This window comes from Hyla sarda, chromosome 2 (genome assembly GCF_029499605.1).
Source record: "Hyla sarda isolate aHylSar1 chromosome 2, aHylSar1.hap1, whole genome shotgun sequence".
Lineage (NCBI taxonomy): Eukaryota > Metazoa > Chordata > Amphibia > Anura > Hylidae > Hyla > Hyla sarda.
This window is the reverse complement of record NC_079190.1, coordinates 234,007,024-234,023,893: the sequence shown is the minus strand read 5'-3', so window position 1 is coordinate 234,023,893 and position 16,870 is coordinate 234,007,024. Positions and strand designations below refer to the sequence as shown.

General features: G+C 44.5%; 1 protein-coding gene, 1 long non-coding RNA gene and 1 other non-coding gene across 7 annotated transcripts in view; 1 reads left to right on the top strand and 2 right to left on the bottom strand.

Moving 5' to 3' along the window:
* PABPC4 (poly(A) binding protein cytoplasmic 4) overlaps nucleotides 1–15,634 on the bottom strand; it is a 45,373-nt gene extending 29,739 nt beyond the window's left edge. The window contains exons 1-8 of one of the 5 annotated variants that reach the window (XM_056556642.1): nucleotides 15,018–15,634; nucleotides 10,540–10,733; nucleotides 10,346–10,461; nucleotides 8,850–8,989; nucleotides 8,506–8,600; nucleotides 8,228–8,365; nucleotides 6,383–6,478; nucleotides 1,394–1,459 (exon numbers count right to left, since the gene is read on the bottom strand). In XM_056556642.1, coding sequence (XP_056412617.1) covers nucleotides 1,412–1,459; nucleotides 6,383–6,478; nucleotides 8,228–8,365; nucleotides 8,506–8,600; nucleotides 8,850–8,989; nucleotides 10,346–10,461; nucleotides 10,540–10,733; nucleotides 15,018–15,210 — 1,020 coding nt within the window. In that variant the 5' untranslated portion in view covers nucleotides 15,211–15,634 and the 3' untranslated portion in view covers nucleotides 1,394–1,411. Of the gene's footprint in view, nucleotides 1–1,393; nucleotides 1,460–6,382; nucleotides 6,479–8,227; nucleotides 8,366–8,505; nucleotides 8,601–8,849; nucleotides 8,990–10,345; nucleotides 10,462–10,539; nucleotides 10,734–15,017 lie in introns of those variants that run through there. The other 4 variants (XR_008888687.1, XM_056556644.1, XM_056556641.1 and 1 more) reach the window with 4 other exon arrangements.
* On the bottom strand, nucleotides 26–152 carry LOC130359772 (small nucleolar RNA SNORA55). Its single transcript, XR_008890454.1, has one exon. It is a non-coding gene; the product is annotated as a small nucleolar RNA SNORA55 (small nucleolar RNA).
* Nucleotides 15,554–16,870, top strand: part of LOC130355866 (uncharacterized) — a 105,218-nt gene continuing 103,901 nt past the window's right edge. Inside the window, exon 1 of the long non-coding RNA XR_008888688.1 lies at nucleotides 15,554–15,685. This is a non-coding gene — a long non-coding RNA (uncharacterized LOC130355866). The remainder of the gene's footprint in view (nucleotides 15,686–16,870) is intronic.

The following is a 16,870-nucleotide window of genomic DNA, read 5'->3' as shown; positions in this document are numbered from 1 at the left end:
AAACATTCCAAACATGTAAAGGTCTGCATGTTGAAGAGGTGTAGAGACAGAGCGCAATGCATACTATGCTCCGTCTGGATATCCTCTGCATTTATCTAGCACTGCATTACCTCTACCTGCACAACACAGCAGGGACAGGATGAGAACAGTGCAATAAAGGGGAGAGGGTACAATAGAAACATCTTTGCTTGGCAAATATGAGTACTGTGTTTTCCAGCAAGACCGCAAAATCACATGTCTACTTAAATTGGCATAGTCACTTGGAAAAAAACTTTAGACAAGTTCTAGGTTCATGTCAAAAGTGTTCAGACCTCCACTGATCAGGAGAGCGAGCCGGGAAATTTCCGCATTCAGCGTATTCACTCCTGGCTCAGTTTCACGTGACCGAGACTCAAAAGTCTGAAGCGTCTCACCTACATGACAGAGCAGGAGTGCACGGCCTTCTGATGGGTGTAGGTCTCAAACCCCCTCTTCATTCCCAACTTTTAACATGTCAAAACTATGGACAACTATTAACATGGAAAACTATTTTCTTCAAATCAACTGGTGCAAGAAAAAGTTAAAAAGATTTATATAAGTTACTGTCCGCTATTGGGAGATGCCCCATATTGGGAAAAAAGGCTAAAAAATATTTCTGTCCGAATACTGTACTCCAGAGTGTAATAACTTTTAAAACATCATAAATAGCAATACAGTATTACAGTACTGTACCAGTATGTATCAGCATTACAAATGTGGCTGCTACCCCCTGTGCCATTTCATTCTCCCCCTGCCATTTTATTCCACCTCTTGATCCCTCCAATGCCAATTTATTCCGTGCCAAATCACTCCCTTTACCCCCTGTGCCATTTCATTCCACCTTTATTACTCACCCCCTCTTTACCACTCACAGTGCCATTTCATCCCCCCCCACCTTTATCCCCCCATGCCATTTCTTCCCCCTTTGCCAAATCATCCCCCCCCCCCCCCCCCCCAACACCCATTGTGCCACATCACTTTTTCTCTTCCCTCCTGTTCTTTTTACCTGGCCAGCATGCTCTGGTGCAGGGGCTGTCAGCGGGTTTGATGTTTTCATGAAGTCCTCTGCGCTGCACTCACTAAGAGGCTGTGAGCAGTGGCAGCAGTGACGAGTGAAGCTCCTGATATCACTTCTCAGTGCCCGCAGCCACTCAGTAAGTGCAGCGCAACGGATGTCAGGAGAAGGTCAAACCCACTCTGAGCCCCTGCACCAGACCCTGCCGACCAGGTAACAACAACAGTGGGAGAAGTGAAGGGGAGAAGTGATGTGGCCCAAGAGGTAAGGGGGGGAAGATTTGGCACGGGGGGGAAGAAATGGCACAGGTGGGGTAAAGGGAGGAAATAATGGCACAGGGGGAGGTAAAGTTGGAATTACTTACCGATAATTTGTTTTTCATGAGTTCATCACGACAGCACCACCATGAGATTGTCCCCTGTAGCTCTAATAGGAACAGGAAACAGAGGTTAAGTAAGCCCCTCCCCATCCACCCCTAAACTAGCACATAAACAATACTTCTATAATACTTATCCACATTGAAGGGCGGGAATTAAAGGGTGCTGTCAAGATGAACTCATGAAAAACAAATTATCGGTAAGTAATAGTTCCAACTTTTCATTTCAACATCACAACACTACCATGAGACATACCAGATAAAAAGGTGACTTTAGGGAGGGACCACAGCTTGCAAAACATTCCGGCCAAAAGACAGAACTAGGGAAGATGTTACATTCAACTTAATGGATGAAGAAGGTACGCGGAGAGGACCATGTTGCCGCTCTGCAAATCTGTCCGATTGAGGCTGAGGCTTTTTCGGCCCAGGAGACAGCTAGCGACCTAGTTGAGTGAGCACGAAGACCTTCAGAAACTTGCTTACCGGAAGATTTATAGGCCTCCTGGATAACTATCTTCAGCCACCTAGAAATTGAATTTTATGAAGCTCTTGCCCTTGTTGGGCCCTTGAAATTGAATGAAAAGGTTAGAATATTTTGTAGTCTCCAAGTAGTGAATAACATCTTCTGACATCTAGGTTATGTAAGACTTCTTTCTTCTGATTTTTTAGATTATTGCAGAATGAGGGCAATATAATATCTTGAGATCTGTGAAAATTCGTGACCACCTTTGAAAGAAAAGCAGGATTAAGTTTGAAAATAATCCTATTGCCCAGGATGATACAATATGGTTCCTCAATAGAAAGAGCCTGGATTTCTCCTACTCTTCTTGCTGAAGTTATGGCAACTAACAACGCAGTTTTGCAGGTTAATAATTTAACAGAGGTCTCGGATAATGGCTCAAAAGGATATTTGGTTAAAATAGAAAGAACTAAATTTAGATCCCATAGGGGAGTTACATTAGAAATCTTAGGTTTTGATCTGCAAATAATGAAAAAAAAAAAAAAAAAAAAGGCTTCATCCATTCATGTTCAGCTAAAGGTATAAAAGTAGCATTCTAAAGCTGCCTTCTGAACTTTTAAAAGGTACTGATAAGAAAGACCTTTTTCGAACCCCTCTTGGAGTAAGTCTAGTATTTTAGGGATGTCTGGGTTCAGAAAGAACCACACCATGAAACATTTCTTCCAGTATCTTAAAGATTTAGAAGTGGAACCTTTACTTTTTAACAAAATACTAACCACTTTACTACAAAGTCCTTTCTTTAGTAGGATCTGCCTTTCAAGAACCATGCTGTTAGCTATAGGGTTTCTAGGTCTTGATAACAGAGGTACCTGTGTCAGGAGATTCTTCACCTGAGAAAGCTGGATCGGATCTGTTAAAGAGAAGATTTAGGAGACTGAACCAACCGCTCTTGGGCTACCAAGGGACTGTGAAGATGCCACAAACTTTCTCCACTTTCAGGATGAGAAGCAGGAGGAGGAAATGCATGAGCAAGAGAAGTCCCAAACTTGTTGAAGGGCATCTACTGCAAGATGTTTCTCTCTGATTGAGAAAGAAGAAGTTCTGGACTTAGATCTATTTGCCAGCAAGAAAAATAGCAATTTCCGGATTCCCCCAAATTCTCAGTGACTGAAAAACTTGAGAAATTAGTTCCCATTCTCCTGGATCCACTTGGTTCTGGCTTAGGAAGCCTGCTTCCTGATTTTCTACACCCCTCAGGTGTATGGCTGTAAGGGAAAGAACATTTTTCTCTGCCCATATGAACATTTTTGAGGAGAGATCCCTTAGAGGAGAATGTCTTGTCCCCCCCCCTTGATGGTTGAGAAAGGCCACTGGTTATATTGTCGGAATATACCTTCACATGATTGTTTTTTAAGAGATGTGCTGAAGCTTTTAATGCCATTAAAACTGCCTTCAATTCCCAAAAGTTGGAGGGGCGACATTGGGTTTTATGGGACCAGGAACCTTGAAGAAGAAGGTGCTCAACGTGAGCACTCCAACCCCAAAGACCTGCATCTGTTGTCACCATAACAGCAGGAGAAAGAATTCAATGAATTCCCATAGAGCGATTTTTTCCTTCAGCCACCATGCTAATGAGGCATTTACCTGAAGTGGTATCTGTAATCTCTTCCCTAGGGACAATTGGGATCTGTCCCACACTTGAAGAGGTCTCGAATGGCTTTGAACCCAAGGTACGGCTGGTATACAGGATGTCATTGATCCCAAGACTGACATGGCTGTTCTTATGGGACAAGATTTTCTCTGTATCAGATTTTATTTTCAGCTCAAGTGAGAGAATTCTCTCTTCTGGGAGTAAGGTCTTTGTTTCTCCGAGTCCAAGATCATGCCCAGAAACTTCTTCCTTGCTGGACTTAAGTCCGACTTCTGCCAGTTTATGATCCAGCCGAGGTTTTGAAGACAGGACAAAATTAGAAGAAGGTGCTGATGAAGCATTTCTTTTGACCTGGCAATAATCAGTAAGTCATTCAAGTAAGGAATTATTAAAATTCCTTCTTGTCTCAATTGAGCAATCACCTCTACAATTACTTTCATAAATATCCTCGGGGTGGAGGATATTCCAAAAGGAAGTGCCTGAAATTGAAAATGAAAGGTAGAATGAATTGGTACGTGAAAGTAGGCATCTTTTAGATAGATTGTACACATCCATGAGTCTCTTTGTATCAGAGGTATTGTCTTCAGGGTCTCCATCTTGAACCTTTCGTAAGAAATAAACTCTTGCAGGAGGAAGGCTGATAAACTATTCTGTATCCCCGAGATATGGAATTTAGAATGAAGGGATTTTTTGTAATCTGAGACCACTGGTGACTGAATAGAGACAGCTTCCCCCCTCAAAACTCTTTTTTGTTTTCGGAATGGAGGATAAAGTCTCTGCTTTTTCCTCCTTTGGGATAGCTCCAGCGACCTCCTTCCCCTTTTCCTTTATACTCTTTGTTCCTCTTAAAGGAACTCTAACCAGATGGAGACCTGGCTACAGTAGTAGCCGCAATATTAGGGTTGATTAAAGCCGATGAGGCTTCCCAGGATCTTTTTAGAAGACCATCCATTTTGCGGTCTAAAGGTGTCTAAGTTGAGCCACATCCTCAAATGGAAGCGCAGTACTTTTAACCACTTTAGAAAGTTGGAGGCTCACTCCACAGATTTACATAATTAGGGTCAAAGGGGAAACTGTTTCAAAATTCTTTAGAAGTCTACAAGCGCCTCTCCAGAGTTTACCACTCATCTGTAATAAGTGTTTTAATGCTTTTTTTGAGGTTTCAGACCGGCAAAACATTCTGTCCTGAATGGACGCAAGTTCTGGAGTATCCATTATATTAATAGAACTTACAGTAGTAAGATATCTGCATCTTCAGAAGAAAAAAATATTTTTTATCATCCCGCTTAGGATTTCCCCCTCTTCAGAGTAAGACTAGAATTTAAATCTTCATTAGAATCAGTCTGCATCCAAAACAATAGCATTTTTTCCCTTTTTGGTGGAGGAGGTTCAGCCACAGGTGTATCAGAAGTAACGGGAGCTGAAAAACTAGGCAGTGCAGTAGCTATGGCAGACTGTACTTGTTGATTTATAAGTAAACGACGCTCATCCATAAAGAACGGAGATTCTTGGAAAAAAATTTTTGTTAGTGCAGGCTTTACAAAAGCGTTTAGGAAGGGTATCTGGTAGTACAACTGAACAAATTCCACATTTTTGGACTTAGATTTCTTAGAAGTTTCTTTAGAGGATTCTCTTGATTTTTTGGGGGCCTCCTTGTCACCCTAAGTGGGAAAAAGATTCCCATAAGAATCAAAGCTATATGCCACTTTAGACAGTAGAATATAGGGAAAAAAGCAGCAAAGTGCAAGCAATATGGTGTAATTCCCAAAGAAACCACTGCTATACAAGACACCAAGTGATACATAAGCAAGAAGCAGTACACAAGTGAACCTCCCCCTAAGGACCAGCTACTTACAGTTAATGCCGAGCGCTCCAGATGAGCAGAGCTGTGGGGCATCGGACACATCCATGGTTCAGAGGGATGCATTGGAACAGAGTAGCAATTTATACCCCTCTACGCTTCCCCAGGGTGCTCCGCCATCTTAGGGGAGGGACTTCCGGTCCCCAGCCAATGCCAGTGCACGCTCGCGTCCGTGTGACATCCCACACGCTCCGCAACGTCAGACGCGTGCGTGCCCCGGCAGAATGGAGCCTGGAACAGCCAGGGAGCTCCAAGACTGGCCTATACAGGACTCCTGCCGCATAAACCTGGACGGGGAGGCAGGGACCAGGAGGCAACAACCATAAGGAGGCACAACCCAGTGAAGCACAGGGGGAGGGAGATGAATCGTGACCGAAAACCCCCGTCCGGAGCAAAAACCAGCCAACCAAAGGTAAGAACCTCAACCTCACCTCTCCGTGTATGCTCCTAGAAACAGAAAACACAGAGGTGGATGGGGAGGGGCCTATTTACCCTCTGTGTTTCCTGTTCCTTTTAGAGCTACAGGGGACAATCATGATGGTGCTGTCATGATGATGATATGAAAAGAAGGGTTGATGAATTTGTACAGAGGGTAATAAAAGGATGAAATGGCACAGGGGGGGGGGGATCATGTGGCCGTCAGACGTACAGAAGCAGGAGACCACTGTTTAAACAGCGGTTATATGCTTCTGTGCTGGGGTTGCTGCAGTGGGGGTCAGGGCCCCTAGGAGCCCGGGCCCCTTACTGGGGTATTGGCTGTACCTCCGACGGTGGCCCTGTGTACAAGGTAGGGCCAGCACATAAGCCTGGTTGTCCCCCCATTGGGAGTGTTTTGTCCCCTATTTGGAGGGTGCAAATACATTAAGTCTTATGGGAGATATTATATATAAAAGAAATAACTCCGTTGAACAGTTTTCATGTTAGATCATTCATGTGGACATATCCCAACATAATAGTTAGAACAAGGTTGATGGATGTGTACGTTAAGAATGTCCTCTCACCTTGGCGCTTGTGATTGATCCAAATGGAGAAAACTCTTTCCTCAGCTTTTCATCATCGATAGTGTCATCTAGATTTTTGATATACAAATTTACTCCCTGTTAAATAAAAGGTTTATTATTTTAAATATATTTATATATTCTCTACATATTTTACAAAAGCAGTGGCCCTCCATCCTCTTCAGAATATTAAACATAAGCTACTGTGTCGTAAACAGTGAAGATGATAGATAGAAGGTAGGCAGTAAATATATTATATATATATATATACACACACATACACACACAAACAAACATACACACACATATACACAGTCACCTGGAGCTCACAATATTGGGCAATTACATTCCCCGCAGAAAAGCAGCAGTGGTGACGTCAGCATGCACCTGCCATGCTATTTTCATGTACGTGCCCGAATCTTAGCAGAAGAGGCCGTTGTTACTGGGGATACCAGAGTTTTTGGAAATAGCTTGCTGAGATCAGGGCAGGCCTGCACTGGCACCCCAGCAGGCCTGATAATCGCACTGAAGACTTACTACCTGCATGAGGTGCTCACTCATACTTTCATATACTGCATGCAGCTGCTGTTAATATAGGCTTAAAAAAAAAAAAAAAAAAAAAAAAAAAAAGTCATGTTCCCTTTAAAGGGGTACTCCAGGGAACTAAAACCATAGACCATCCTTTCCCTCTCACCAAGCATTCATTAGCTATATAGAGCTGTTTCCCTCTTTCAGCTGTCACATGCAGTGAGTGTGAGAAAGACTTCAATATCAGATCCACCTTGTCTTTGTGGAAAGCCCTAACTGAGACCAGACCCATCCTCCTGGAAGACAAACACCACGTGTTTTCTGTCTGGTCTAGGGCTCTGGCTTCACAGTCTCACCTCCCCTCCTCTCGTGAGAGTCTTGCTGGGAGATAAACAGCCCAGTGTCTCCTCAGCACATAACACTACTCTTTTCCTGCAGTAGATCTTATCACTGACTGCTGTCATTTAGAGCATATCAATTTATTGCTTTAGGGGGGGGGGGGGGGGTGGATAGTTTGAAAGAAAAGACATGTACAGTGTGTGTTGCTGACTGTTTGCAACAACACAGCATGCACACAGATAGTAAGAGTGATTGGCTGGCAGCCATTACACAGAGCTGCAGTGAAGTGCTGGGAATTGTAGTCTTGGCTGCAAGCAAGGAAAAATATTCAGGAGACAACAGGGGCCACAGAAGCTGGCAAAATCACAGATTGCTACAGGGGAAACAGAACAGGTATTGGTGGAAGCTTTGGGGCATTTTTATTTTTTTAACTTCCCAGGAGCAGCCCTTTAAGAATAACTTAAAGAGTACCTCTCGTTAAATGGTACAATCCTCCCAGTTCACTGCCCCCATCATGATAAACCACCCCTGCCTTTATTTCTATTATATTTTAGTTTTCTACCTTGATATTGCTCTATTTTCTGCTCAGTTAGATTCACAGACTGGGAAGGGGTGTTACCCAGCAGGTGTGACCTCATCTGAAGCCACACAGGTGAGAACTTCCTCCCTCACTCTGCTACACTCGGCCCAGAGCAGTTCAGTGTGTGAGATGAGCTCTTACTGGATAAGGCTGCGCACACACCCTCAGCATTTCCTGCTTTTGGACTTCTGTCAGGCCAGCAGGAGTCCAAAGTCGGAGCAAGAGATGGGGAAAAGTGTGTCTGAACAAGTAGGGAGATACCTAGTGGCAGCTTTTTTTAAACACAAAACAGAAAACATCTTTTTTAAACAAAGTACATTAGAAAGATTTTATTTACCATAAGGAGTGCAATGGAGAGTGGCCATTTAAATGCGGTTTGAATTCTTAAGTGAAATGTATACCTGATAGCGGCTGATCCTCTCTTGCTTTAGCTGCTCAAAACGTCTTTTAAGCTCTGCTTGCCGCTCAACTTTTTTCTGTGCTCTGCCTACAAACATGACTTTTCCATTGACATCCCTCCCGTTCATGTCATCTACGGCCTATTAAAAATAACACTGTTAGAGAATGTTATAATCCAGTTTCCCCCACATCTGAACATTACTTTCTACAGAGCTCCCTTGTACCTGGCTCTCCCCTGCAGACATTCTTTGTCTGCCTGGTCCTCCAGGGGAGCTCTTACCTTATTTGCATCTTCATGTTTTTCAAAGCTGACAAAGCCAAACCCTTTGGACTTGCCACTCGGGTCAGTCATCACCTTAACGCTCAGAGTCTTCCCTGCAGCCAAGAGACACCAGTTAACCAGAGGTCACAGGGTCACAGCATGCAGGTGCACGGCACACGCTTGATACCAGGCGCCCACATGCGGGAGCAGAGTCAGATCTCATTAGGTTAACCACGGCATTACGCGTGAAACCAGATGCCCACATGCATGGGCAGAGCCAAGGAGCTCATGAAGTTATCCACGGCACACACTAAGCCAGAAGCAAGTGGTAACTTGATAGGATCGGGATTTCACGCAGTTACCGTATTTGCTGAAAGTTTCCTTCAGTCGTTCATCATCCATATCTTCGCCAAAGTTCTTGATGTAAACATTAGTGAATTCTTTTGCCTTAGCGCCAAGTTCTGCTTCTCTCTCCCTTCGACATTTAAAACGACCAACAAACCTGCACAAAATAGACAATTTTGTTTTAATACTACTGCATAAAATGCGTTTTATCCCTTGTAGGCACCGCACCTCAAATTAAAGCTACATAACTGGATGAGGTCACAAAAGGCAAACTTTTCCCTTTAGAGAAAATAAGGAGATTCTTTAGACTTGCCGTAAAATCTCTCTCGAAGGATCCATTGGGGGACACAGAACCTTGGGTATATGCTGCTGACCGGTGGAATTTTTTTTTTTTAAATCAACTGGTGCCAGAAAGTTTAACAGATTTGTAAATTACTTCTATTAAAAAATCTTAATCCTTCCAGTACATATTAGCTGCTGAATACTACAGAGGAAATTCTTCTCTTTTTTGGAACAGTGCTTTCTGCTGACATGATCACAGTGCTCTCTGCTGACATCTCTGTCCATTTTCCAGAGCATCATATATTTGCTATGGGGATTTTCTCCTACCCTGGACAGCTCCTAAAATGGACAGATATGTCAGCAGAGAGCACTGTGCTCGTGATGTCAGCAGAGAGCTCTGTGTTCCAAAAAGAAAAGAATTTCCTCTGTAGTATTCAGCAGCTAATAAGTACTAGAAGGATTAAGATTTTTTAATAAAAGTAATTTAAAAGTCTGTTTAACTAGCACAAGTTGATTAAAAAAAATAAAATAAAAACGTTTTCAACCGGAGTACCCCTTTTAATATGTCTAGCCACAGGTGGGGTGGCTCCATTTTACTTTTTAGGACACCGTGTGTACTGTACAGGACCCTGAAGAAGCTCCTGTCCTCTACATAGACAGTGATTTACAGCTCCCAGCAGATCTTTACTTTTTTTATGTAAGGACTTGCTTTATCTGTGTTATCCTTTAATCCTCACTTTTTTCTATTTTTGGATGACATTTTGGTGGCTTCAGAACCAATTAACAGGTTTCCATAGAGTTATGATCTCAACATACAATGGTCGTCCTGGAACCAATTAATATTGTAACTTGAGGGACCACTGTATATCCTTGTTAACCATTTACTGGAACCTAAATATCCCTTTTAAAAGCATTATGCAGGATTAGCAACAAATCCTACAGGCTGGGACAGGGTAAACTTATTATATACATCCTATCACTACCTTTGGTCAGTGGCAGTAGTGTTTTCTCCTTACAGGCGTCTAAGAATTCTACACATCTGAACACAGAATTGCCTATTCTCACATAAGCATTTTCAGAGTAGGGGGGAGTGTTCCCTGGTACTTGTTACAGTACCACTAGCAAGTTCAACTTCAGTGTGAAATATCTGCTCAATCCAGATTCCTGCCTCCATGTTTCACATAACCACATATTCTCATTACCATACACATTCTTCTATACAAAGACTCACACTTTACGGTCGTTGAGCAGCATGCCATTCATCTTTTCTATTGCTCTATCCGCAGCATCCTGTGTCTCAAAGTGCACAAAAGCATATCCCTTGGAGCCGTTCTCATCACACACCACCTGTAGGAGACACCCATCAGAAATGTATTCTAGATTACATTTAAATTCTCAAATTATACAAGAAAGTGTTAAACTTACCTTACAGGAAAGAATGTTGCCAAATGCAGAAAAAGTATCATAAAGTGCTTTGTTGTCAATTGATTTGTCCAGATTTTTTATAAAAACATTGCCAACTCCAGACTTCCTAAGAGAAGGGTCACGCTGGGACCACATAATCCGAATAGGTTTCCCTTTGATCACATCAAAATTCATGGTGTCAAGAGCACGTTCAGCTGCAAACATTCAATAAAAATGTATTAAAATATCTATACTATTAATATCTAGGACATAAAACTATCAGCATTGAAATAAACAGTGCCAAAATGAACACTGCTAATCAGTTTGTTATAAGCATCTGACCACTGGAACCACTCCCCCCCCCCCCCAAATCTCCCGTACGGGGCTCCAGCTCTCCATCCAAAAAGAGTGTCGACCACTGCACGCGGCGTCGCCCGACACTCCCACTCAATGCAGCGCTATGGCAGAGGCGGAGATTGCTGAATGCAGTTTTTGGCTCTCCCAAAGAGATGTATTGAGAGGGCGTGTCAGCCATCACTTCGTGCTGTGGTCATGCCCCCTTTCTGCAGACTGCAGAGATTGGGAGATCGCAGGGTCCCAGCAGTCAGACCCCCAAGATCTGACACGTATCCCCTATCCTTAGGATAGGGGGGGATACATTTTTATATACCGGAATACTCCTTTAAAAAGGGGCTGTCCCACCTCGTTGCTTCCGGCTTCTCCAGCCTGTTTTCAGTGGCTGGCGGTGGTCGAAAGCCAAGAGTGGTTGGAGCATGAAAATTAAGTAATTTGCGTAACTCCCATTGACTTTATTGGGGATTGCGCAAACAATGTGGCCCACAGTCTACTGTTTATGTAGCTCCAGGCGTTATGTAAACAGCATAGCTCGTGGGGCTACGCCAATTGGGCACCTCCTATTAAAGTCAATGGGTGTTATGCAAATATTGCAACTTCCCTTCTTTGGCTGCTTTCGGCTTATCTGACCACCTCCAGCCGCTGTAAATCGGAAAATCTGGAAACAAGGTGGGACAACCCCTACTTTAACTATTGTTAATGGAAATTCAACTCTTTTCAACACTAAACATTTGGATGCTGCAGTTAAAATATTGTAGCTTAACCCACCAGTCAGATTACTGCATTGGTTAGCCCCAGTAAAGTTATTCAGGCAGTATCTGGGACATGTTCTGTGGGGTCAGGCAACAAGCACTGAGCTTCCAGCAGGAGCAGCAACTGGAATGCCAGAGTTTATTTATAGAAGGCAGATTTACATGATCACAGGCACACAACCTACACACATCTACATGAGCCTAATACTGTACACTTGGGAGTTGTCTGATGGAAGTCCTGACAATAGGATGCACAATAAGATTCACCAAAACTTGTACAGAGGACAAGTTGACCAGTTGCCCCACAGCAGTGAAGAAGCGATCTGATTGGTTGCTATATTTTGGCATCAGATTGTCACCAGATGTACATTACATGTTTTATAGGGAATTGGAGTATCAAGCGGTACATGCTCATCTATGCTCTATTCATTGTTTATGTAGCTGCCGGAGACTGAGTACAGCATTCCACTCCATAGACCAGATCTCACCAAATGTCTAGGACACGAGACTAAGGTCATGTTCCCAAGTCCGGAATCTCAGTGTGGAATTCCGCTGGAGTTTCCGGAGCAGCAGAGTCCCATTAATTTCACCAGGATTCTGCTGTGCTGTGCACACAGCTGGAATTTCCGGGCCAGATGTTATGGGATGGAAATTCTGTTTTCCACGTCAAGAATGAGCCTGTTCATTCTTTGTGCAGACACCGCACGGAATGCATAGCCAACTATGAGACGGCGCATTCCCGTGCAGTCAGGGATTTTCCGTGCAGACATTCGGGAAGTGTGAACATAGCCTAAAAATGTGGTGTTGGCGCCTGTGATCTCATCAGCCCAGTATCAGGATGTCAGAGCTGCCCACTGCTCCACCGTCTTCAACTCAAATTTACCGCATTCCACTGCCGACCATTCAGGACCGCTCCATGGTGCATGCCAGTAATACACACAGCGGCGGCTTCAGTTCCTCACACCTGGAAAAGTGTGAGGATTACAGTTGCCGGAGAGTGGAGTATTCTGGGGACAAGGAGGCCGGAGGACAACACATAGGACAGAAGCCTATGGAAAACGCTGGAAGGCTAAGGTCAGTTCTGCACAACATCTCAGCGGTAAAGCCACTGCATGTTGGTGCTTATGATAATGGGCTGACCCATCCTACTAAGTTTATAGTTCTGCTTTACATGTATCAGCTTTCCAGGACTCCTGAACGACATGATCATATTAAAACTGCATGAATAACACAAAAAACTGCTGAAACGCCCAAAGACATCCTGCCATGTGTGCTGCCAACCTACCAGCTCCCACCCCAATGTACGTTTTGCTTTGTGCTTCGCCAGGGGGTGTGTGACACACCCCCTGACGAAGCACAACACGAAACGTTATGTTAGGTCGGAGCTGGTAGGTTGGCAGAACACATGGCAGGATGTCTTGGCGTTTCAGCAGTTTTTTGTGTTATTCATGCAGTTTTAATATGATCATTCTCACACTATGGTATATTCATGTATTCTGATGTCAATATTATGTACTTAATAGCATTCTTTTCATGGTATATACCCGCTGAGTTATCTCCTGTATTTTTTCTTTGTTCCCTGTATCTCCATGTGCCTTTGCTCTTCCTACCATCCCCTCTGTTTTGTCATATCAGTGCCTGTGTTTTAAACACTCTTTTTAAATGTTTTGTATTTTGATACATGTTTAATAAAATATTTTACACTATTGGTTCTTTGTTGGTATACATGTTGAAAATATTGTAACCTAAGGCGATTGTAATTTGAGGGATCACTGAACAAGGATATGGCTTCCATTATTGATTATAATCTACAAGAAACCAAGTCATAGAAGAAAAACATTCTTGGTCATCTGTTCCTAAGAAAGCAGAATGGCAACCAATATGGCTGTCATCCAGCTTTCCTAGAGTCCTGAAAGGCTGATCAGCTTCTCTGTCGTTCAGGAGTCTGGGAAAGCCGATACATGTAAAGCAGAACTATAAACTGAGGAGAGATCAGCGCCTAACTTTTTTGCTGGCTCCTAGTTTCAAAACAAATTTGTCAAGCCCTGCCACAGACAATGAATGAATTAAAGGAGAACTCCAGAATAGGAAAATTGTCCTCCATACTGCCAGCAGTAAAAAAAATAAAAATGTACATACCTTCCTTCGCTCCCCCGGTAACTGGCTCTGGTCTCCGCCGCGATCCTCTTCCTGGTGGTCGGCGAGTCATACTGCACTCAGCCAGTCACCGGCCATAGCGAAGTCCCAACTTGGCCGGCGATAGGCTGAGTGGCAGTGTGACGTTTTCGGCCCCGGCAGCAGGTGCACGAGGCACGAATGAAGGTATGGATCCTTTTTTTTTTTTTTTTTTTACTGCTGGCAGTATGGAGTTCAATTCTTATTCTGGAGTACTCCTTTAAGTAGTGACATGCACGAAGTAGTGACTCCCTGCTCCAGTGTTTCCCAACCAGGGTGCCTCCAGCTGTTGCAAAACTACAACTCCTAGCATGCCCAGACAGCCTTTGGCATGCTGGGAGATGTAGTTTTGCAACAGCTGGAGGCACCCTGGTTGGGAAACACTGCCCTTCTCCATTCAAAACAGACTCAGGGCCCTGTTCAAAATCCCAGGGGGCACAGCAATGAATGCTTGCATGTCTTTCTACTCAGAAAAAGTAGACATTTGACTTCTGAATGGTGCTGATCTGAGCTCCAATAAAAGTACAAATGAAATCAGCACAGATACGACAAGGATCTTGATTGGGCCAAAGAAAGAAAAATCATACAAACATGTAAGGTTCTAAAAAAAAAAAAAAAAAAAAAAAAAAAAAATTTGACTTTTTACAGCAGTAAAAACCAGAACCCTTAGCCTATCCTAAACATTATTTGGGTGCACTGTGTGAACAAGATTTTTGAGATGTCCCCCATCCATTATCACAGGGACCATAACACAAAACTATCGTTATGTAGGACACCCCCCAGAGCAGTGGTCACCAAACTGTGGATCTCCAGATGTTGCAAAATTACAACTGCATGCATACCCAGACAACCGCATACATATGGTGTCCATGCATGCTGAGAGTTGCAGTTTTGAAACAGCTGGAGGTCCACAGTTTGGAGTCCACTGCCCTAGGGACACTCCTGGAATACAGACCTAGAGGATAAAGTGAGACGTTAGAACTTGTGTGATAAACCACAATCTGATTGCGCAGTAAATTGTTTCAATATATTGTTTCACAACAAGGGTGCCTTCAGCTGTCGCAAAAACTACAACTCCCAGCATGCCTGGACAGCCGAAGGCTGTCCAGGCACGCTGGGAGTTGTAGTTTTGCAACAGCTGGAGGCACCCTGTTTGGGAAACACTGTCCTATAATATAAACAAGGACCTGTAGCAAGACACTAGTCCAGGCCACTCACCGTCTGCAGGCTGCTGGAAGTTGACATAGGCATAGCCCAGGGACCGCCTGGTGATCATGTCCCTGCACACCCGTATAGACAGCACAGGCCCAGCAGGACTGAACTTCTCATACAGCATGGCTTCTGTGACATCTGGGTGGAGGTCTCCCACATAAAGGGAGGCCATCGGGTAACTGCTGGTAGCTGTGTGCATCACCCCACCAGAGGTCACACCCAACTAGAGGAAGCGGAGGATCTCCACAGGAGAAGTAACGGGATATTAAGGCGTTAAGACGGAGATGCAGGCGGCAACAGGTGCTATGGGAGCGGGCTGAGGAGGCGCGGATGGGTGCTGGGGGCTTCACTGCGCCTGTAGAATTATGGGGTCACACCGAGGTGCTTAGACACACGGCGGCTACTGGAGATGTATGGTAGTTTTACTAGATGCAACGTGACGGCGAGGAGCAGGTGACCGGCTGACGTCAGAGACCGGGGGGTTTCAGTCTTACGAAGTGACCCGTGTACCGAGCAGTGTGTGTCGTGTAGTTACCCCTCCTGTTTTTACGTGTTTTGAGCTTTGCGCCCCGGTCGCCTGCAGGAAAGCACCTTGTAGCCGGCACCCTGCTCGGCAGCGAGTACAAGAGAGGCCGGGAATGGCAGGAAGCACGGCTTTTATATCCGGGTCGCAGGTATGCCGGCCTAACGTTGTCATCACAGCGCCCTCTGGTGTGCGCCAACTGTATGGCCGATCACAGTGTAGACAAGCGCCATGTTGTTAGTGGCGTGCTTCTTCTAAACTGAATTGTTTCAACAGTGAAAAGCTAAGTGTTGTTGTCTGTTTGCTGTGGCGGAGGTACTCACTGTTTTAAGGGATATACCAGATTTATTTTTTTTGCCTTTGAGACCAAGATGCAAAGTTATAATGCATACCGCACAACTTTTGCTTAGAACAAAGAGGGACAAGCCACACCCATAACCACACCTTCAGCCACACCCATAACTGCGCCCAACCTCTTTAAAGGGGTACTCTGCCCCTAGACATCTTATCCCCTATCCAAAGGATAGGGGGTAAGATGTCTGATTGTGGGGGTCCAGTCGCTGGGAACCCCCACAATCTTTCATCACGCCCCCTCCCATAGACTTGCATTGAGAGGGCAGCATGTGATACCACAAGGGGGTGGGGTGTGATATCACGATCCTCCGGCCCCTGCATCGCCAGTCATCAGGCGCGGAGTGAAGCTCGCTCCTGCACAAGATGATAGGTGGTGCTACAGGAGAGATCGCGGGGTTCCCAGCAGCAGGACCCCCGCGATCAGACATCTTATCTCCTATCCTTTGGATAGGAGATAAGATGTCTAGGGGCAGAGTATCCCTTTAAATATTCGTCCACTGCTGTATATAACACAAACTACATGCAGAATGGGAATACTTCTTTAACAACAATTATGCTGTCACCTGAGTTTAGGAGAACCTCAGGGCTCGAGTCCTGCAGGTACAGCGTTCCTTTGCTTTTTCCAGAGGAGGAACGCTGTCCCTTTTACATTAGTCCTGCAGGACTGACCTCTGAATTATTCTTACACTCCCTTCATCTCCTTCCCTAGCCCGGACTGCTAGATGCTGGAGATGTAGGACCTGTGATAATGTCACCATCACATGTTGGGGGCGGAGCTTAGCTATGGAGGAGAGGAAAGATCATGGCTGAAGGACCTGTGGAGGAGGCGGGGCTGAACTGGAGGAGAGGTCACGTGTCACCCCAGTAAGGTAATTAATTATATGAGGAGGTTTGTTACAGTGTGTCACCCCAGTAGTAAGGAGATTACATGAGGAGGAGGTTTGTTACAGTGTGTCACCCCAGTAGTAAGTAAATTGCATAA